Below are 16,479 nucleotides of genomic sequence, written 5' to 3'. Positions count from 1 at the left end.
TAGAGCCTACCCCCAGTACTGCCTGTTCCTAAGCACCTGCTTGCCCCAGCTACTATCTATCCATACCCCCTCCCCCCAATACTGCCCAGCTACTATCTATCCTTACTCCCTCCCTACTCCTAACCTAACCCCATCCTGGCCCCCCCAGTCCTGCCCAGCTGCCATCAACCGTAATCCTTGCACCCCAGTACTGTCCTAGCTGCTATCTACCTCCTCCCTACCCCCACAGCACTGTCCCCAGTCTGCCCCTAGCTCAATCCTTGCCACCCAGCACTTTTCCAACTGCTGTCTGCACTTACCTCCTCCCTGCTCCCAGCACTGCCTGCCCTTACCCCCCACTTCTCCCTGCCTCTATCTCCAGCTCTACCCCAACTACTGCTTACCCTTAACCCCCTATAGCCGAACTGCTATATCCCCCCAGCATTGTACCATTTGTGATGGGACCCAGAAAGAGAAATTAGACCTCAGTTTTTTAAATTGAGGGGTACCTGGCACCCACTAATTTTTTCACTCACCGCCATCACTGGCCTTTTTTTCCCTCTGTAGACTTTAAAATGTATGCTGAGAATCGCCAAATGAAAGAAGTAGTTCGGGGAGCAGCTAATGATATGGAGAACCACGTGGGGGCATGATCAGAGATTGCTTTATTACCAATCCCTGAATAAATTAATTTAAATAAATTTATATGGGAGCATTATGTGCTCTTTAATACAACACATCGACTGCAGCTAAAAGAAATATATACATATTTAGTGCATTATATAATGGTCTTATGTATACTGCAAGTGTAACTGCTCTAGATATTTAACTAAAATCTTTTCGGCGATTGCATACACTGAGACTGTACAGAGCCGTTGAGATCTTGCTGATGCTTGAGCGGATGTAGTGCTTTTATGACCTCATCTCTCTCACTGGGAACTCCACTCTACACACTAGACGATATGCTCCCTGAGCGATATCGTCTAGTGTGTCCCCGGCAGGCTGTGCTCAATGTCGTTCATGACATTGAGCACAGCCGCTGAACGATATCATTAGCGATATCGTTCAGCACCGGGCTCTCTCACCCATTCCCTGACATGCAGCAACCTGAGGTCGTCAGGTTGGCCTGCATGTCAGCGCGATGAACGATGATGACGAACGACCCGCGGGAACGCGCGTCGTCGTCATCGTTCATCTTTTATGTGTTAAAAATGGACGATAAAGTGGACGACTGAACGATAACGATATCGTTATCGTTCAGTCGTCCACTTTAATCGCCCAGTGTGTACGCACCATAACCCATGCATATAATTTACAAGCTATGACGTGTTTGTAAAGCAAAATCTTTCCTGAGGCTTATTTATTCTGCACAAACAAAAGGCAGCTTTTCAAGCTGCGGTTGCTGTGGATGGATGTTTGCTGTAGACGAAACATGGTCTATTATCACAGATTACATACTTTAACCGTTTAATGAGACCATCAGTTAAATCAGCATGATTCTAATGGAGACACGATCTGACCTAACCAGGAGCACAACATATCCCATATTACTGCCAGTTTGAAAAATTGTTTAATTATTGAATTGTTACTGCTTTTCGCGCTGATCGCTCCCAAAGTGGTTGGGTTTAGCCGCGTAAATCGGCTTCCCCCAACCAAAGTGCTGGGCGCGATCGCGAAAAGTGCTGTTTGGGTGCCCAAACATGTCACTTTTCGCCCATTTCAGCTTGCACCCCCCCTGGGGCTGTGAGCTGAAATGGAGCGCTGGCAGCTGATCGCGCCCTACAGGAGGAACAATTGAATAGCTCCGTCGGGCGCGAAGGGGGCTGGAAACAATTCAATTCCGCCCTAAGAAACCAAGACACAGTATTCTAGGTTTCAAAACAGGAAGCTAAAAGGGACACACATAGTACAGAGGTTATTGTGTAGCATTAACAGCAACATGTCATCCAGCAAGCAGGGTAATAGTCTGAGCAATTGGCTTATGGTTAAAGTAGTAGGTGATTATTATTCTTCTCCCTTATTTATAGGACGTCACAAGTGGTCCGCCTAACAAAGGGCCTGATTCAGAGACGGACGCAATGACATTGTTGAATGAAGAGGAGCGATTTTTTGCCACTGTACATGCGTCACAGCACCACGCCGATGGATTAGCGATGACAAGGCTGATTTATTTGCAAGTTGAGCAACAGGTAGCCAGTGTTTGGGGGAAGGAACAGTTGTGGTTAGAAACAAAGTCATGTTGGGGCCATTTTCTGGGCGTGCTCTAGTGAGACACTGCAAATTTGTTTGCAACTGCAGAGGCCCAGTAGTCTTAGGAGAGCCAGAGACAGCATAGGTTTACTCAGTAGTTCGATGCACAACCAATGTTTCCACTTTTGTACATGAACAGCGGATGTCAGATGCCGGAGTTGGGCATTTCAGCACACAAGGCATTAGATAAGTCATTAGATTTTGCAAGTCTGCTGCGTACGGAAATAACAGATGTAACAGGATTTGCGTCTATCTCTGAATGAGGCTTAAAGTACATATAGTGGAAACTTCCCCTATATACCAGGCCCTACATTGGCTCACCTTTCCCTACAGAATCCAATTCAAACTCCCCACTCACCTATAAAACACTCACCCAATCCTTTCCATCTGCATCTCTAACCTTATTCTCTTCCACACTCCTGCTCACCCACTTCGCTATGCCATTGACCAACATCTCTTACTCACCCTCGCCTCCAGGACTTCTCTCATACTGCTCCCCACCACTGGACCTGACCCCATCTCCCTATCAGAATCTCTGTTTCCCTTCAAACAGGCTCTCAAAACACATTTCTTCTTCGGGGTCCATAGGGATCCACAGGGATACCATGGGGATATTATGGTTGGAAGACCAGGCACCAAACAGTTAAAGCTTCTGCTCCCAGAATTCCCCATATATACCCTACCCCTAACCATAGGACTTCAGTTATTCCTTTGGGTACTGCAGATCAAAATGCACCTTGTAACAGGAGGACTGCTCAGAACAGTCTTTAGCTTTTATTTTTATTTTGTTTTATTTTATTTTGTTTTCTGAGTTGGCAGTACCAAGCGCCTGGATTAAGACGTATGTACTGCGACCCCATCTACTTCCACCGGGCCGCAACATCAGTAATTTTGCTGATGTTGCTGATTTCGGCAGGCCGCGGCTGAGCTTAGATAGCAGCAGTGCTGCAACCTGGACTGCACTGGATCCTCAAGAGATGTAAGGTGGTTCCTTGCTTACAAGGAATCACGCGCGGCAGTCCTTGCTTTTGATGTCAAACGCACCAAAAGCCACTGCTGTCAGGACCCAGGATTGTACCGCGCCCTCACTACACCAGCCGTGGCCTTATCGTCTGACGCCAGGGATCGGCAGCAGATGCCAACTGCTACGAGCCAGCGTATCGGGCTGGTGAACGCAGCTTAAGGTAGGTAGGCACTCTTCCCCCAAATCAGACGCAGTCACTACAAAGGGTTTTGCGCATCTTTGTTGCTCCACCTACCCTCCACGTGTATATGACACGCTCATAGTCCACGATCAGTGTGCCCTGTAGCTGTTGGTCTCAGGAGGGTCTGGGTCAGTCTCCCTGTATACCTCTACCTTGGTTAAGGTATACAGTGCTCTATGTCTTACCATTCCTTTGCGTTGCTGTATTTCATTTAGAACCAATTGTAATTATATTACATATGCATTGTATATGACTGTTTGCTAGCTGCTATATTGACACATTTTTAATTGACAGACAGAAATTGAAGACAATCACTGTTTTCTCTCCATCCTCTTGGAGGGGTTTCTTTCTGAGTACTTCACGTTCATTAAGAGATTTGTGAAGATGGTCACATCGCATATACACATATAAAAGGTAACAATTCAAAGTGTAAAGGGAAACAGGAGTTCAGGCAGATTTTATTTATGACTGTCAATTATAACTATCACTGCTATTGCTCCATTTGACACTCAACTACCAGGATGTGTTGGGGTTAAATTGTACTTTACGTTTACTTGTGAAGACTAAGCTGCCCATCCTCCTCTCTCCTAATTGGAGACTCTCAGCTGCAATTGATCATGGAAATGTTTGCCGAGGGGAGATTTGGTCTCGCTCTGAGTATACCTTTCTCCTAGGACCAAGGTATATAGCACTGGAATCCTACCAACTTTTTTGCTTGTATAAGTTGATTCAGTGCCGATTTAAGTAAGTATATTTGTATGCAATGTATTATATATTACCAATGTGATTGCGATTTAATGCCCTTTTGAAAATATATTATATGCATTTTGTGACATACTATAACTGCTGTAAAAAAAAAAAAAAAAAAAAAAAAAAAAAAAAAGGTTCTTTTGTTTTTTTAACCCCCAACTACCTGGTGTATAGGGGTTAGAGAGTACTTCATTTATTTTTATCTGTGAAAAGGGTTGCGTTGTTAACCCTACACTGGTTGTAGGTTACTTGCAAGTATTTCCCAGGTCTCAGGACAAGGGTAAACCAGATTCTGTTGTCCCTGTGCTGGTTTCATGTAAATCCTGTGCAGTTGGCCTCTCAGGATTTCATACAGGATGGACTGTGTGTTGATTGTTATACACCACAACAGTCCACCTCGCCAGCACCTGTTCAGAGTCAACTTGAATGTCCTCCTGGTCTCAGTTAATAGACCTCTTATCAGCCCCCATACTGTCTCCCACTTTGGATTACTCACAATGATTATAGCCTGCTGTGCTTCCTCTTCCCATACATCCTTCCTGGATGGAGTGTTAGGTCCACTCAGTCCAGAATCTGGCTTTGAGCATCTACCCATCTGCAGATGTTACAGGCGAATAAGGCGTCAGCCGTCTAAGCATATAGATGGACTGCACCATCCTCTGAGTCCACCCTGCTTTCAGACTCTGATATAACATATGAGGAGGCAGAGGATACACAGGTTTCTCCCACTAGGCCCATCTAGGAAAGGAGGAGCGTCATTCATCGGTGGATGTTCCTCTCTAGCAGGGACGGTTAACTCAATCCTGACTATAGAAGATGAAGTACCGGCTCATACACCAGATGGTGATGGGCTGGATTCCTCAATCTGAACATCTTACTTAGCTTATGGGGGAAGCATGGAACACTCCAGGTAAACTGTTCTAGATTCCAAAAAGACTAATGTATTTTTACCCTCTCCACCATCAGATTCGATCAACGCCATTCATGCTCCGTTAAATTAAGGGGTGATAATCCCAGATTCCTTTAGCTAACAAGGAAGGAGTTATTACTCAGATTTGTTTTTTATTCAGAAGCTAAATGTAATTATATTCTGTCTCATCACTCTATTCTGAAACTGAAATCTCTACAGGTTCATCCATGTGCCCAAGTGGAGAACCTACGGTCAATTATGCTGGCAATGGAACCTGAGGATTTCATGGTTCTCTGGACATACAGGATGCATATCTGAATGTGCCTATTGCACTATTCAACCAAGGGTTTCTGAGTTTTGCTGTTCGTCAGCAACATTACCATTGCCTTTTGGTCTGTCCACAACCACTCTGGTGTTTACCAAGATAAGGGTGGTCATGACTGCTCATCTCAGAAGGAGGCAGGATACTGCCATACTTGGATGACCTTCTGATATTGTCAGTCTATGGAGGTTTACAGCATCATCTCCAGCTGACCACTGCCTGTTTACAGGAGCAGGGCTGGATAATCAATTGAAAATAAAAGTATTCCCTTTCTCCAACACAGCAAATGGTGCATCTGGGGGCACTTCTGGATTCCCTGGGACAAAGGATCTTTCTACCAGTGGACAAGTTTTCGGCTCTACAATTGCAGTTGCGCAAATTGCTCCGCAATCAGAGGGTATTCATTCACTCAGCAATGTGAGTCCTGGGGTCCATGGTATCCAATTTCAACATGGTGGAATATGCCCAGTTCCATTCCAGGCCTCTACAAAAATTGATTCTCATCAGGTGGAACGGACAGCATCATCTTATAAAGTCAGAGGATCCTTCTCACTCCAGAGGTTCGTCACTCCCTCCTGTGGTGACCAAGAAAGGACCACCTGAACAAATGGCGCCCATTCTGGTTTCCAAATAGGGTGCGTCTCATCACGGATGCCATCCTTCGTGGATGCGGGCGGCGGGGGGGGGGGGTTGGGTACAGTGTGACAGGTCATCATACCTTCCAAGGAAGGTGGACAAATCAAGAAAATCATCTGCCAATAAACATTTTGGAATTACGGGCAGTATACAGTACACTGATCATGGCACAGGACCTGCTGCAGGGCAGGCTGGTCCAGATCCAGTCTGAAAGCGACTACAGTGGTCTACCGCAATCATCAGGGAGGCACAAGAAGTTATGCAGCCATGAAAGAAGTGACAAAGGTTCTGATTTGGGCAGAACGTCATCTTCCGGCCATATCGGCAATATTCATAATGGGAGTGCTAAATTGGGAAGCAGACTTCCCAAGTCGCCAGGACATACAGTACATGCCGGAGAGTGGTGTCTCTATCCTGGAGTGTTTCAGCTCCTGGTAAACAAATGGGGTCTACCGGAGATAGATCTCATGGCATCACGCCACAATCACAAGGTCCCCATGTATGGGTCCAGAGACCCATCAGCAGCATTCATGGATGCACTGGCAGTAAGACTTCAAGCTGACGTATCTATTTCCTCCAATTTCTCTACTCCCAAGAGATCTCAGAAAATTCAAGCAGGAAGGTGGAACAGTAATATCAGTGGCTCTGGCTTGGCGTCAGACGTAATTGGTTCACCGACATACAGAATCTGTCCATAGACAGTCCTTATACTCTTCCTCTATGGCAGGATCTGGTAACGCAGGGTCCTCGCTGACATCCGGACTTAGCTCATATGGCTTTGATGGCATGGCTCTTGAATCTACCATCCTAAGAGCAAAAGGTTTTTCCAGTTCTGTCATTTAAATAATGCTTAGGATCAAATTTCCTATGGGAACACCATTGACCAAAAGATATTCAGGATTTCTAGGGTAGGGACTTTTCTTCAGGCAGGATTAGACAAAGGTCTACGCCTGGCCACTGAGTGTGCAGGTTTTTGCACTGTCGGTCTGGTTTCAGAAGGAGATTGCTTCATTACCACAATTACTTTTTTTGCCCTATTATGTTTGTAATTTACTTTGTAAGCGCTATGTATAGACTGGCAGACCCTTTATGGCACCCAGTAAATAAAGACTTGTAAAAGGCAGCTGTATGTAGCAACAACTAGCTCTGGCTAGAGGAAAGGGGGCAAGTTGGTATTTAAAAAAGAAAAAAAAAAAAATTATAATACACACACACAGTGTTCTCCCCAGAAATTTTTCCCAGCCGGGTGGCATCAAAAAGTAGCCGGGTGGAGGCCTTCACAATTATGCGCGCGCACCTGGAAAAGGGCTAACTCCCAGACCAATCCAGCTCGACAGGTCTCAGGCTGCTCCCCCACTGGCTCTGTCAAAACTGCCCGTTATGCAGTGCCCTCTGTAGTTTTCCACTTTATGCATTGCCCCCTGTACTTTAGCTTTGCCCTTATGCAGTGCCCCCAGGCTGAAGTGCCCTAAAGGGCACTATTTAAGTCTGGGAGCACTGCATAAGGGACACTATTTAAACCCGGGGGCACTGAATAAGGGGCCAGCCTGGGGGCACTGCATAAGGGGCCAGTCTGGGGGCACTGGCCCTGATCCCAGCCCCAGCCCAGAACTTACCTTTATATGCTGGTGGCACACACTCCCACTCCCGTTGCCTCGCGCTGACTGAATCTAACTAGATCCAGCAGGCGTGCGGGGCAGGCTCCTCACGTCGCGGGTGACGTCACCCGCGCAGTGCATCACTGGGAACGCTTGCCTCTGAAGCGATCAGAGGCTTCTTTAGCCTCCGGTCACTTCAGAGGCCAGCGTTCCACAGCAGGGGTCGGCGGGGGGAAGTGCTGGGCGGCAGGCTGTTTCTGCCGGGCGATGCGCCCGCAGAAAACAGCCTGGGGAGAACACTGAATCATATGTAGTACTACAGCTTTAAGAGAACGTATAATACACATTTGGTGAGAATACTTAAAGCCTGGCACAGAACATACATCCATAAAACAAAAAAAAAAAATGTAAATAAGAGTGCACTCACCAGGGTTTTGTAAGTGGGTACAAAAGTTTATTACTCACAAATCCAGTTTAGTGATAAATGACGTTTCAGTCTGATTACAGACTTGTCAAGACTCGACAACCTTTACAAATTTTTCTGTGCACCTCTATGGGGATGGAGAAAAACTAGATAAAATACTGGTCACAATGTGCCATCACCCAAACGATCTGGAGGGACTTCACACAATATTGAATTAACCCCATATAGTCTTGGATAGTTTTGATATCTACTGCAATATTGTTACATGGATATATTATACAATTTCAGTTGTATTTAAGGCCAATTGTTATCTTGCTTCACTCGGCTCATTTGAAGCTACAACAGATACCTGCAACCCCCTGACTTCTTTCTCTGGAAGGTTTATCTGCTTTCAGTCTATGTTAGAGAAACCCTCTCTAGAAAGAGGACATCCTAAACTAACAGCCTGCCTTCCCATACACCCTCTTCCTTCTTTCTGGTTTGCAATCAGCATCTTTTACCATGTTGTTGTCACCCCGTCCATCCATCCTCCAATATTACATACAGATAAAGATTTTTTTTGTATTTGTCAGTAGTGATAACCTTGTTAAACCAACTTGATAAACCATATTACAAAACATCATAGTCCAACATATCCTCTTTAAATCTTTAAGAAAAGCCAGAACCACCATAGTTTAAATATGTGGGTGATGTCACTGCCGCTAGGGTGCTACTGCCCTTTCCATGTCAGGTAGGCTCTTTTCCAAACGCATAAAGGGATTGCAATGACTGAACAGGGGAGAGACAATAGCCCTCCAAACAGAGGACGTAGAAACAATATTTGAAAAATAATTGTAGGGATAAAGGTAATCTGCAATAATAAAATACTAATTTGATATTTTGGATGCAAGCCACACTGTGATGATGGTTATATGTATGAACAGCTGCGTACACTTTCCTTTGTTCCTTATGATAAGTAATTTACTCTTCCCATTTTGCACGAACTGATGACTGCAGAGGGCTAGTACCTTATTCAAAAAATCCCCTTCTATGCACTAAATGCAACTCTCAGGGATATCGATAGCAATAAATTCTGTCCCTGAGAGTTATATTCCAGACATTGGATGAGTCATTAACATTTTTTAAAGACTCCTGCAGAGAATCCATAGGCGTAAACAGACAGGGCCAAACACTACATTGGGGTAAGACCGTAGTCTGCCTTGATAATAATGGGGACAGGGCTCTGCAGCACTAAAAGCCTTTAGCAGGAAATTTCTGTAAAATCTCTGGTATGAGGCTGTTAGTACATTCTGGCGATACATAAAATAACTGCAGTTTCTACATACTGGTTTGAAAAACTAAAATCTTAAATAGGCCCCTTAATCTTTTTTGCTTCAATGCAGCCACCAGTGCTTAGCTTCAGTTATACTAGTGTTCCCGCTAGGTCGATTTAACAGAGAGTTTGCGCTATGCCCGTCTTGTAAGTTTAAAGATGTACCCTGTCCAGTTTTCAGAGCGCCATGTGAGAAGCTCACCAGCATATTTCAGAGATCGCACAATGTGTACCATGCTTTACTCTGTGTGTGGCCAAACATACCCCCCCCCCACCCCACTCACAGAAGATAAAACATATCCTGCCATATTCGTCCTGCAGAAATGCCATCCCTGCTAGGATCTCCTCTGATAGGTGGGCTCCGAATTGTGACAAATGCTCCTTTGTGCCAGATGAAGCGCTACATCTCTGGAGGCGATTCAATTCAGCGGAAGTTAAATAGCGCTGGAGAGTTGATCCCGGAGCTATTCAATTCAGCGTGCTGTTAGGTTGAGGGAACAAGAAGAAATAAGACTAATGTGCCGGCCGCGAGGCTGTTTTCCGGTATATCATGGCGCCAACAGCCTTGCGGCTGGCACTTTAGTCAGAGAACGCCTGTTCTCACAACTAAACATTCTCGCGACTAAACACCCAGGTTAAGTTGCAAGAACCGGCTATCTCCAACTTAGCTCAGAGACCATCTTCCCAGCGCTATTCAACTCCTGCAGAATGGATTCTGCCCCTTTGCTGGATACCAGCTATTTCCATGAGTGGGGTTTCAAGGCAACTACAGGCTTCCCCTCCAGCATCAGCACATGTGAATCTCTTCTCCAACCAAGCCCCAGACTAAGTCACCCCTCCTCCAGCGCCAGAAGCCATAACAGTGCAGGGAAATCTGGTGAGCGGACATCTACCAGAACACCTCTCACTGTCTTAAGGCTATTCATACAGTTACAGCTTACACTGAATCTTTAAAAAGATCTGGTAGCACTCACTTGACACCAATGTCCAATGAAGTGCAGTAATGGCCCTATGTGCAGCTTCTTTGTACATCAGGAACACAAAATGATTGCGCTTATTGGATTACATTTTGTGGTCATTGAATAATACAGACCATGATTAAATAATATGCAATGGGACAATGTATACGTTAAAATTCATGAAAACACTATACCAATTTTATTGATGAGTCTCATCCAAAATACTGCCCTTCAAAAATAAAAAAAAGTGCCCTCTCCAGTGATCAGCACCCTGCACAAAAAAGTCCTAGAGTGAACACAGGTAAAACTTACTGGAGAATCGCAGTTGTAAAACATAGAATACACATGGTATACAGAACAGGTTCTCAAACTCTGTCCTCAGGACTCCAAACAGTGCATGTTTTCAAGGTCTCTTCACATAATCGCAAAAGAAATCGTTCACTCCACCTGTGGATCTTTTAAAATGTCTTAGTGTAATGACTACACCAGTGCACCTGCTGGGTGACCTGGAAAATGTGACCCGTGTGGGGTTCTGAGGACAGAGTTTGAGAACCAGTGGTATATAGGATGAGCCTTGCACTTTTACACTTTAATTACACTACTGTGACATTGTAAGTGCTCATGAAAATTATTGCAGAGATCCAAGGCAACATTCAATCACAACATTTTTTTACAAACATGGAAGCAAAACTTACCCATAATGAGAGCCAGGTATTAGTAATATATTCAGGTTAACGATGAACTTCCCATGTGCAGTCCAGTCTTTCTTCTATAAGAGATAAGATCAACCACTTACATGTATTTTAAAATGGATTCAAAGGGGCATAATAACCCTACACACGTGATGGATATTTTATCCAAAACAAATGCAGTACATGCCTGCACATGTACAACATGAAAACACCAGTTACAATACAAGTTTTATTGCACTGCTTCTATGAGTTGTTCTCCAGCAATTCACTAAAGCATTACTGCCATCTTTCCATACAGTCGTGGGCAATGTTCACAAAATACCACAAGGGGGAGAACAATTTTAGAAACAAACAAGACTAGTGAGTGCTAGAAAAACAAGTATGAATCCCTGCAAACCAGTCTGACCTGAAACTCAGGAAAAGCAGAAAAAAAATTAAGCGCCTGAAAACAGACATTTCAATCCAAAATGACATGGTTCACTTTCACATGGTTACATGAAAGCAGCTCTCCAGACAGATCAGATTTCTTGGTCGAATGTGGTTGTGTATCTTTCCTGTGGTATAAAATAAGATGCACCAGAACATTATGTGCAGATTGCAGAACATGCCGCAGACTAAACACCAAATAAAAGAACAATTAAAGCAAAGTTACTTTATTATTATTATCCTTTATTTAAATGGTGCCACAAGTGTTCCGCAGCGCCTTACATAGTACATAGAACTAATAGGTGACCAAGAAACAAGTAACTTACAGTACATTACAGTGCAGGACAAGGACACGATTTATATACATTGCTGAAATAGCGATTAAAGCACTCACAATAAGCAGCCAGGAGTTGGCAGTCACGTGCTAGGTGCCCTTATGGGGAGTAAAGAGTAGAAGAAAATGTAAAGAGAAGCACATGAGGGAAGAGGTCCCTGCTCGTGAGCTTACATTCTACAGGGGAGGGGCAGACAGACGGGCATGACACAGAAGGGGAAGATAGGGAGGAAAGAGCATGAGGTGGGTTAGGATAAGTGCTGGAAGGCCTTGATGAAGTAGTGAGTCTTGAGTGCCCATTTGAAGATTTGTAGAGATGTGGAGATTCTGATGGGGAAAGGGAGAGCATTCCAAAGGTAGGGAGCAGCACGGGCAAAATCTTGGATGCGGGAGTGGGAGGAAGTAATCAGTTGGCAAGAGAGGCGGCATGCACTTGTTGAGCGAAGTGGACGGGTGGGAGTGAAGGTCAGAAATGTATGCGGGAGAGGATTTGGTGAGGGCTTTGTAGGAGAGTGTAAGAACCTTGAATTTCCATCTGAAGGGGAGCCAGTGTAGGGCTTGAAGGAGAGGGTAAGCAGATGTAGAACGTCTGGAGAGGAAGATGAGCCAAGCAGCAGCATTGAGAACAGATTGTAGTGAAGAGAGGTGAGAGACTGGGAGGCCAGCTAGGAGAAGGTTACAGTAGTCCAATCTGGAGATGACCAGTGAGTAGATGAGGGTTTTAGTGGTATCCTGGGTGAGGAAAGGTCTAATCCTGGAGATATTTTTTAGGTGGAAATGGCAGGACTGCGAGGAGGTGCTGAATGTGTGGTTTAAAGGAGAGGGAGGAGTCTAGGATAACTCCAAGACAGCGCACTGTGGGGATAGAGGAGATAGTTGTGCCATCAACGGATAATGAAATTGTGGGAAGTCATGTAGTGGAAGAGGGTGGGAAGATGATCAGCTCAGTCTTAGACATGTTAAGTTTTAAGAAAGCGCTGGGAGATCCATGAAGAGACAGCAGAGAGACAGTTGGAGATACAGGTAAGGAGCGAGGGGGAGAGCTCAGGGGTGGAAAGGTAAATTTGAGTGTCATCAGCATAGAGATGATATTGGAGGTCAAAGGAGTTAATGAGTTCACCTAAAGAGGACGTATATAGGGAGAAAAGAAGAGGTCCAAGAACAGAACCTTGGGGAACTCCTACTGTTAGTGGAAGTGGGGGGGAGGAGGAGAGGACACAGAAGGAACGATCAGAGAGGTAGGAGGAAAGCCAGGAGAGGGCAGTGCCACAGAGTGTAAACCGAGAGAGTAAAGGATTTGCAGGAGGAGAGGGTGGTCTACAGTGTCAAATGCAGCAGAGAGGTCAAGGAGAATGAGCAGAGAGAGTAGTGGCCCATCGATTTGGCAGCAAAGAGGTCGTTGCTGACTTTCGTGAGGGCAGTTTTAGTGGAGTGGAGAGAACGGATGCCAGACTGAAATGATTCAAGGAGGGAGCGGGAGGAAAGAAAGGTGGTAAGGCAGTTGTAGACAATACGCTCAAGGAGTTTGGAAGCAAAAGGGAGAAGAGAGATGGGTCGATAGTTGGAAAGTATGTTAGGATCAAGGGTAGGTTTTTTTAAGATTGGGGAGACAAGGGCATGTTTGAATGCAGAAGGGACAGTGCCAGATGATAGGGAGAGATTAAGGAGGTGAGCCAGATGGGAACAGGCAGAAGGAGAGGGGAAGGGATAGAGTTAAGAGGGGAGGACCGGATGAGGGCCATGACTTCCTCTCCAGAAGCAGGGGAGAAGGATGTCAGAGTTGGTGAGACAGAAGGGGAGGGGTGATCAGGGCAAGGAGGGGGAGGAGTGCTGAGGGTCTGATGGGATATGATGCCCTCACGTATGGAGTCAATTTTAGATGTAAAGTAGGTGGCAATGTCAAGAGCAGAGAGCGAGGAGGGGAAGTTCATAGGAGGGAGTTGAAAGTGGCAAAGAGACGCCGGGGGTTTGAGAACTGAGAGGAGATGAGGTTCTTGAAATATGTTTGTTTGGAGAGAGACAGGGCAGCACTTTAGGAAGAGAGAATAAATTTGAAATGGAAGAATTCAGCCTTAGAGCGTGATTTTCTCCACTGACGCTTGGCAATTCTTGAACACTTTTGCAGGTATCTGGTGCATTTGGAATGCCAGGGTTGTGATGTGGATCTGCGAGGGTGAGTAGTTATTGCCGGAGCAACAGAGTCAAGAGCAGAAGTAAGGGAGGAATTGTACTTCTTTATGGACCATCTTTCCAAAACATTACAGTTTGAAGGTGGGTATCCACTACTAGATATACAAACGAGAGCATGATTACGACATTGCAATCGTGCTCTCGTTTGTATATCTACTGATGTGCGCATGCGCCCGGCATCTATTCTCCCTGTCTGCAGGGCTTGGGGGTTGCCCGGCATGTCCGTAAGTGCCGGGCACGCCCCCAAGGGTGACGATAATGGGGACGCGTCTTATAGACACGCCCCCTTTTCGATGACCACACCCCCTTCTCGGTCGCGCACGAACGTGCCCTCTCTAGCTCCGGCGCCCTGCCTCACGCCGGAGCTAGAGTGAACACTAATCATCCCAGCACATGCAGAACCTGACGGGATCGTCCAGTTGACCAGAATGCATGGGCGATGATAGATGTCGGAAGCGACCAGTGTGCACGCGCATCGCTGGTTAATTCCGACCAAAACATGCTCAATGATTGCACGATGCATGCTCAATTTGCAAGCGATTACACGATAACGACATAGTTATCGTGCAATCGCTTGCTAAAATCGCCTAGTGGATACCTCCCCCGAGTGTAACATGTTGGAAACACTGCTGTCTAATAGTATCATTGCAAAGAGCACATATTATGTAATGATACAGACGAAGTGAAATAACTGATCTGAACCAATTAAACTAATCAGTGCCCAATTCTAGATGGTGGACGATTGTTTCAGTGGGAATGGACTGCTTGCACAGTGGGAATGGACTGCTTGCATGCAACTGACAGATCAGGGGTGCGGAGGGAGATTGTAATCACTTGAAGGGGAAGCGATGAAGCTTATCTTTGAATGTAAAATACACTGGATCTACTAAAGCATGGGTTCTCAAGTACCACAAACAGGCAATGTTGTGTACAGTATTTATTTATTCATGTACAGATAAGTTAATCTATTTTTCTGGGTCAGTATTATTATACCACCTGCCTTCAGACAGAAATCCTCAAAACACCCTGTTGGAAAAACTTGAGGGTTGTTAACCACTGGACTAAAATAACAATAAAATAACAGAAGCACTTTATAGCCATGCGATACCTATTGATCTTTTTTTCAGAAGTCCATACAGGGATAGTTCCAAAGTGTCAATAGCATATAACATAAGGAGCTTGTATTTCCTTTCCCCTGTAACATACAACTCCCTAAACTATACAGTAACATATATACCTGTGTATTTATCCATTCCCCTCCTCTCTGTATTAACATGTCGACCCAATCCCTCCTTTGCAACAAATTTGCCATTTTCCCTCAAGTAGTAATACATCCCCCTTAATTTTTGTAGCAACACATTCCCCTACATTTTACTTCTGTCCTTCCAGGCAGCAACACCAATCTCCACAGTAGTATGATTACAGTCTGGCAGCAAATCAGAGTACAGCTCACTCATTCTGATTCACTGCTAGACCTCAATGATACCACATTCAGACAGAAGCCCCAGCTTTGACCCGGGACACTGAACTCGGATTGAAGCAGGGGTTTCAGTACTTACCCCCTTTCACACCTGCAGATGGATCTGTGTTATTCCCGGGTCATCACCATTCACACCGGATCCAGGTCTTCCGCTTCTCAGTGGACGCTTGGAGATTATAGCATCTTCAAGACCCCACTGGACTCTCCAATTAGCTCCTTTTAGGCATGACCTGGGTCATGCCTTTCACACAGGCGGCTACCCAGGTTAGACCTGAAAATAACCATGGTAGCAACCCGGGTCAAAGCCCCAGGAATTTCGACCCAGGATGACCCTTACACACAGAAAAAGTACCCGGGTTTACCCAGCAGATCACAGAGTCTTTTTCTCTGTCTGAAAGGGGTATGGCAAATGGCATTGTCTGCCTGCAGGAGTGGGGACTGGGATATAGCAAACGCCTATGTGGAGTTTGTAGGTTCTCACCATGTTTTCATGGGTTTAATAAAGGTACTTTGGTTTCCTCCCAAACTATAAGGGAGGAAACAAACTACAGGCAAAACTTTGAAAAACCCTGCAATGCTGGGTTTTTCCTATTCAATTGTCGGATAGAAAATCAGTCACGGTCATTTCTAAAGGAAATATACATAAATCCCTAGTTTATGTTAAAAATGTTGGGGGAGCCCTTCAAAACCCATTGGACACCACAACTAATGACTAACTAGGCAAAAGGAAGTTTTTAATTAGCCTAATTGGTCCTATAATTACAAGTCATAATTGGTTGTTAAAATCAACAATGGCCTCAAATTGCCCCAAATTAAAGTTTAATTTTTGCACCCCAAATTTAAAGCATTTATTTAAAACGAAAAAAATAGATTTATCATTTTTCTATTGGCCTAAAATTACCCCAGAATCACTTTTTTTGTATTTTTTTTTTTTGCATTTTTCGTTTTATTAGTTTGTTATGAAAAAAAGTCTTTTTTTTTTTTTGCAGTTTTGAATTTACTCACATTTAAG

The 16,479-nt window shown here is 44.9% G+C and overlaps 1 protein-coding gene across 1 annotated transcript in view; it reads right to left on the bottom strand.

Moving 5' to 3' along the window:
• MAP3K2 (mitogen-activated protein kinase kinase kinase 2) overlaps nucleotides 1-16,479 on the bottom strand; it is a 100,516-nt gene that overhangs the window by 70,127 nt on the left and 13,910 nt on the right. Inside the window, exon 2 of the mRNA XM_088455818.1 lies at nucleotides 11,041-11,114. Coding sequence (XP_088311944.1) covers nucleotides 11,041-11,044 — 4 coding nt within the window. The 5' untranslated portion in view covers nucleotides 11,045-11,114. The remainder of the gene's footprint in view (nucleotides 1-11,040; nucleotides 11,115-16,479) is intronic.

Source organism: Taudactylus pleione, unplaced genomic scaffold, assembly GCF_031769625.1.
Source record: "Taudactylus pleione unplaced genomic scaffold, aTauple2 ptg000671l, whole genome shotgun sequence".
Lineage (NCBI taxonomy): Eukaryota > Metazoa > Chordata > Amphibia > Anura > Myobatrachidae > Taudactylus > Taudactylus pleione.
This window is presented reverse-complemented; position numbering and strand designations above follow the sequence as displayed.